Source organism: Pararge aegeria, chromosome 7, assembly GCF_905163445.1.
Source record: "Pararge aegeria chromosome 7, ilParAegt1.1, whole genome shotgun sequence".
Lineage (NCBI taxonomy): Eukaryota > Metazoa > Arthropoda > Insecta > Lepidoptera > Nymphalidae > Pararge > Pararge aegeria.
Window position 1 is genome coordinate 2352897 of NC_053186.1, and position 6972 is coordinate 2359868.

General features: G+C 32.7%; 1 protein-coding gene across 1 annotated transcript; it reads left to right on the top strand.

Moving 5' to 3' along the window:
* Positions 1-479: 479 nt before the first annotated feature.
* On the top strand, positions 480-4002 carry LOC120624916 (probable inactive tRNA-specific adenosine deaminase-like protein 3). The gene is made up of 2 exons (XM_039891718.1): positions 480-706; positions 2241-4002. Exon 2 carries the CDS (start codon positions 2553-2555, stop codon positions 3714-3716), a length of 1164 nt encoding a protein of 387 aa, XP_039747652.1. The 5' UTR covers positions 480-706; positions 2241-2552; the 3' UTR covers positions 3717-4002.
* Positions 4003-6972: the final 2970 nt, after the last annotated feature.

A 6972-nucleotide genomic window follows, 5' to 3' on the forward strand; every position in this document is an offset into this window, starting at 1 on the left:
TTTTTTTTCATATACACAGATGACTCTCCTTACCTCTACCCTCCATAATATAAACACACCAAACGTTAGAGCCATTTCAATTAGGTAAAGGCTCCGAGCCCTGCTTATTTAGTTTCGGATTATAAAACGCCATATCACAGAAGATCAATAAGAATCTAATAAAATCGTTAGAGGCATGCAAAAAGAAAGCGTGAAGTTTTAAATAAAAACTTTATGCTCCTTTTTTAAATTGGTTAATATACTATTACTTCCTTTACTTCAGGCAAGTAATAAATATACTTAAAGTTATTGCCATATATATAAAAACGATTTAACTTATCGGATGTAAGCTGCATGCAGAATTTAAAACTTGAAAAAGCTGCGTTACTTGGAACGTATTCCGAAGTTGGTATGGTTTGTATTACATAAAAAGAAAACTACTAAAATAGTTGAATAGCTGTTAATTCAGCCAATCTGAAAGCAGTATTTTAGATCACACATCAAACGTCAAACACGAGTAACTTTACGTAATTGAAAACACACAAGTATTAATGGTTCCTTGATTTTACCAATTTACATGTGTGGCAAAAGAATTTCAAATTGCAATTAAAGGATATAAATATTCTATTTGGTGCTCAAAGTCAATATTTACATTAAATTGTTTGTTTTGCGAGGAATTGACATCAGGCTACTTTCTGAGCCGAGTTTAGGAGACGTCTGTGTAAAGGTAATTTTTTTGTTATTTTTCAGAATTTTATTTAGATTTTATGGTTATTTTCGTTGAATTTATCATTGAGACTAATTGATTATGAGATTGCACACTCTCCGTCTTGACTTATGACTGTTAATCCATACCTAGTCTTATTGGAATCTTTAATCTTGACTGAAACAAAGTGATGTGAAATTATTATCAAACTTAACAACGTAATATTATCAAACTGTATAAATTCAATTCTTATCGTGTACCGTGCAGAACTACAGTCAAAAACAACTTAGTATTGTTTGTGTGGATTACTTACTACATATAATTCATAAAAGTTAATCACTACTTGAAACTAATAAATTATCTACATAGATAAATTACTTGTAGAAAATGGATTAAGCCTGTCAATCTGTTTTCTGACTGTGCTTTCTATAAGACTGTAAGCTGTCTAGGGTAAACTGCTATCCCACCTGGTGGCAATTGATATTGCAGTCTAAGGTGTTACAAGAGCAACATATTAGGTGTATGGCAATACTATTTAAACTATGCGTTTAAATCAGTTTTTACTAAACATCCTTGTCATTATAAGCGAGGGTTTTTTTTATAGTGCTACAAGTTAATCCTCAACAGCAATCTCATCTGGTTGTAAGTGAGTCTTAGATGATAGCGGGCTAACCTGTTAGGAAGTATGGTAGTCATACTACTAATTGGTTTCTACACAACTTCCCACGTGAAAAGTAAACAGCTTAGTGGCACGTCTTTGTTGGTAGGTGTATTGTTGAAATCCTATACGGGACCTCTTACTTAAATTCACAGCGCTCACCTTTGTGCCAGGGAGATAGTCAAGGAGGTTTTGTAAAGTGTATACCCAATATTGGGTTGAAATGTAAGCTGATGCTGATAATATGAGAGTTTGGATCAGAAAATATACCTTGTGTCATTTAAACTGAATGATAACTATCTTATGAAGTATAAATATAAGCCAGTAATGAAAATGTTCCTCTTGAACTGCAAATGTTTATTTGGGCAGTAATCAATTAACATTTGGTGTTGACTTTTTATATACTACTTGTAACCTATCTTTATATTTCTTGTCTGTGTGTATGTCACTGAACTCATCCATTTGGCTGGACTGTTAAAATGAATTTTTTGGTATGCAGTTGGGTGGCACCCTGGATGGTTTAGATTCACAAATCAGCCCGACAGATGGCGCTGGGGTCTGCTAGTAATAATATAATATTCTTCCATAGTAAATAATTTTTAATTCAAAAAACCCATAGCCATCACTTTGATGCATACATTCCATACTTGTGTGCCATGTATGTGTTGCAAATGTGTTATCCAACTGAAAAATAGTTTTCAGTATTGCATTTGTAAATTTAAATTAAATTTGTAATTTAAATTTTGTGCAAAAATTATAGATAAAGTACCAGCAAGATAAATACATTAAAAAAAAACTACAACTACAAATAAATTATATTAAAGTGATGAAGTATTTATGAAGAGATAAGTGAATTTCAGTGTGTTATGAAAAAGTGCTATTGTTCTTTCATTTCAGTGAGAACCGAAGATCACAACCATAACTTTCTCCATCAGAATTGAAACTATGCCAGTTAAAGGATCACCTGGGATGCCCCAATAGATCTGTACTACTTATAGTACCACAGAGAGTTCAAGCCCTGCATAGCTGCTTCTTTGGAATGATTAAGAGAATCTGAAGTATGGTGCGAGAAGAACTCCAGTGCCCTGTTCTACACAGCCAATAATGATCACTAACTGCCAACTTTTTCAACTTTAATGAAGATTTTCTTTTACTTCATTTGACTGGTATCAGTATTTTAAATTATCTGTGGCAAGTTCTGCTTTAGAAATGTCAGACACAGAACCTCCGGAGAAAAAACCAAAAATAATTTGCAACCTGAGTAATATTTATTTGGATACTATTGACCAATGCATAGAAAGTATATCCAGCTCAGAGAGAAATCTGCAACCCATAATTAGTGATGAATTAACTCAGCCATTAGAGTTCATCAATGTTTTTGTGGGGCACATAAAAAATGTCAAGGATATATCTCGAACAATCCTGATTTTAAATGACAAAATACCTTTGAAGGAACTGTCGCATTTGAAGAGAGTGCGACGTCAAGACATTATACTTTGTCCAACCAAATTTTTAGATAACATGTCTTCTATACAAGACTATATAGAGAGTCACGTAACAGAATTAAGAGATGTTTTTGACTATTTCAAAGAAGTAAATGTACCATTACTGCCTCCAAAAGTCATGAAACAATATAACGAAGTAAGAAAAATTTGGTCATGCAACTTCCACCCAAATCACTACTTTGAAAAACTAGTAAGTAATCATTTTTTTAGTGTATATGATGTGAAAATACACAGAAAATTTATGGAAGTTGCCTTCGAAATAGCCAAATGGTACGCAATACATGATGGAGTGGCATTTGATATTAACAATATATTGTTAACCATTGTGAACGTAACAGTTGTTGTTGATCCTAATTTTAATAGAATTGTAACAATAGCTTATGATTATAGACATGATCATCCAATGCAGCATTCAGCTATGTTGGCCATAGACAATGTGGCTAAAACTCAAAATGGCGGAGTATGGTCAACAGAGAGCAATGATGGCTTACTACCTGGTATAGATAAAGAGCTAGTACATTTTTTGAAACAGAAATTCTCGCAATTCATAATTGGGTTGAAAAAAACCAATTGGAGTGGGGCAAAAGGTGGTCAGAAAATGGATACAGATGGAGAAAAAGGTGGGCCGAAAAGTGATTCACATGAGGAAAATAAGGAAAAAGATGGTCCGTACTTATGTACTGGCTATTACGTTTACATGCTAAGGGAGCCGTGTGTGATGTGCGCAATGGCTTTAGTGCACGCTCGAGCTAAACGCGTTTTCTTCTGCTTCAACAATAGTGTGTGCGGTGCGTTGAACTCAGTTGCCAAACTACAGACAATATCCTCGCTGAATCACCATTTTGAAGTTTTCACTGGTTTTCTATAGCTGGACTGTTTAATATAGAACTATGTGTATAAATATGAATTATGTAATTAATATTGTAAATTTATAGATTCTTTTTCTGACTAATAGAACTGCATTTACACATTGTAAATATATATGATTCCGGAATTAATGGGTTCACAAATTGAAATTGCACTGTAGTGTGGTAGTGGCCCCAAACATTTTATTTATGAACAGTCAGGAAACTGTAATAATTTTAAAGTTTTCATTTGATTTTATAGCTGTCTTTTATTATGTTTTTTTTATAATACTAATACATCCAATAAGCAAAGAATAAGAGTGTTTTTTTTTTTGCATTTCCCTGAGCCTTTACGCTACCCCTACCCTAAATATACGTGCAAAGTAAAATGGACTATATGTTACATGTTTTAAAGCTGCAACTTCTATACTGATTTTTATATTACAAATGTTTGAAGTGTAGACAAGTTTGAGTTTTATAATAAGGTATATAAATTCCATTTCACTCTGAAGTTACTGAGTGAGTATTTGTCATTAGTTTTTTTCGAGTATTAGAAAAAAACTAATGACAAATAGTTATGAGGATATTTTGACTCTTTTTTTTTTGTCTTTGATTATCTGCGATCAGTCATTAAAAAATATATAAGCAGTGGCGTGCACTGGGCTTCTTACTAGGGTATGCATGCAGGATATACAGTGGGAAAATTGCCAAAAAATTCTACAATACGAGTTATATATCAATTTTAGGGTAGGCAGTGCTTTTGTGAATGTACGAAGTGCATTCCACTGCAGATGCGTTAAGTGAGGTTTCACCAGTTAAGTGTGCCCTCCATTGAGAACATCTCCTCTTTAGATACTAAGTTAATCAATAATGTTTTTCCATTTTTAGTCTATTTTCATAGCTTTGTTGAAATAGATTACTCGTACAAGCGAGGTAATTTGGGTGATTCCCAAGTCTTCCTTTTTACTTCACAACACTGACAATTTCTTCTTTAACTTTTTGACTATGTGAAAATAAATATATTATCTTATATCTTTAAACGAGCAATTCTTGTATATATATATAAGATTATTTATTCCCAATATTTGCAAACGTATCTATCAATTGTGACTAGCAAAGTGAATAAAAACCGTTTTAAAAAAATAATTAAATTGCTAAGTTTTTTGAAAATCTACTGACGATTGCAACATTCTATAAATTCAATGGTTATATTGACATGTGTTCTAACCTTCAATTTTCTTCTCAAAAATATTCTATTTAACAAATGAAAATATTTATAAAACGTGAAAGTGATATTAATGAATTTAAAATAGATTTTTTTAATGGAATTTAAAATAGAATTTTTAGTATAGAAATTTTTAGAATAGTGAATATTAAATGAAATGGCGGAGTCCCAGGAACATTTTACTCTTTCATCAATAAATAATAATAAAAGTTTTACTTCTATCCCGCGTAAAGGTTACACGCACACACTATTTTTTGGTCTGAGAAAAGGTCGGCCGCGATACCTTTTCTGAGAGAGTTCATTTGCTGCGAATTTCCAAAAAAATGCCCCCCAGGTACCCCGTATGAGGCTGAAATATTATGTTATTAATGCAAATTCCAATTATTATAAACCAGCGCATTATTAACGATTAATTGATGTTGCTCTCCTAAGGCGTAGCATTTTATATTTAGAAAATGGCCATAAATAATATGATTTCACGCATTTTATAAGTACCCCAATGCAAACGTTATTTGCAACACAATTACACAGTCAGATATTTTTTATGGTCCCGTATCTACAAACTAAACACTAACAACCGTCGATCTGTCAGCAGGGGGCTTTATTTCTCGTCGGGGTTTCATAAGTAAAGTACTTAATTTACTACCAAATGCATATATATCCAATAGATATGTATATATATCTATTACCGCTATAACCGCTATATATTACCGAAACGGTGGTAGAAGCTACAGGGGGTAGCTACAAACAGACATACTTGGCGTTTCAAAAGTGAAAAATTAAGCCTATTTGAAATAAATTAATTTTGAATTTGAATTCAACAACAAAATATAAAAAGTAGTCGAAAGTTAAGTTGCAAGAAACTTTTTTTTTGTGTTTTTTTTGCTCGATCTTAATACTTTGTACCGTTTCATATGGTACCTTGGTTATAATGAATTACCTCTTGTACCTATTCATTATGTTTAGCAGTGTTGATTCAACATTTTCACGCGTCTCGTCATAGTAGCCGACAGCGCAGTGCTCGGGCGGCGCAATTATATATCGCGGCATCTGAATTTCCTGACTTTTCGAATTCGAAAAATCCTGACGCTTTGTATGAACTTTTTATATTTTTATTTTTCCTTTTTAATTCTCCCGTTTAGTGGAGGTGGAGAGGGGTCACGGTCATTTAGCGATCAGCTGTCTAATGAGACAGGTCGTGCATATTAGGTACATTCGTACAGGAACGTAATGGAACCCTACGTTTGCAAGGCCAGTTCGCACTTACCCGGTACTTTAAATAGTTATATTTATCCAATTAGTGCATTATGAAGTGCTGTGAAGTGAACTTGACCATTTTATTTCAAAATGGCGTAGAACAAAAATAAATGTATCTTAAGAGACTGGATTCTACCATAATTTGGTAGGAAGGGAATTTAAATTTAAAGGGAATGAACTTTAACCTTAATTTGTAAGTAAGTATTTTGGATATGCAACGTGTAAATGAAAACCGAAATAATACCTACTTCAGAGGCTTTAGAGGTATTATTCACTGTCTCTGAGACTTATCTGAAACCAAAACCAAAACCAAAACGCTAATAGTTTTTGCCAATGCCATAGATTTTACTGAAAGAAAATAGATACAGCCCTAAAGCCAAATGCAAAAGTAATATCTAGTGACTCTTGTCACTTTATTAGGTACGCGTCGCGTACCGTAAGTACTATGCACGTGTCGGTCTTTTATCTTCAATAGGGTTGTCATAAGTATGAGAATGTTTTGAATTATTTTGTATTGAAAAATAAATATGCTTCTTTTGATTTAATATTTTTACAGGGTGATTCTTTATGAAATATACTTATGCATCCTTAAACAGTATTTCGTAATTCCGTTACACGTTGTATAGACAGCCGATAAAATCTTTAGGATATAATTTATAATGGTTGCCTGGAAGAAATCACTATAAGCGATAAGGCCGCCTTTGTTACACAAATTTAAATGACTTGTAAATTGGTTCTCTTTTGTTTATTTCTTGTGTGCAATAAAGTATTTTTGATTGATTGATTTATATAATTTC

What these genes read in the sequence shown, in the direction of transcription:
- LOC120624916 (XM_039891718.1), top strand. Translation starts at nt 2,553, where the DNA reads ATGTCAGACACAGAACCTCCGGAGAAAAAACCAAAAATAATTTGCAAC.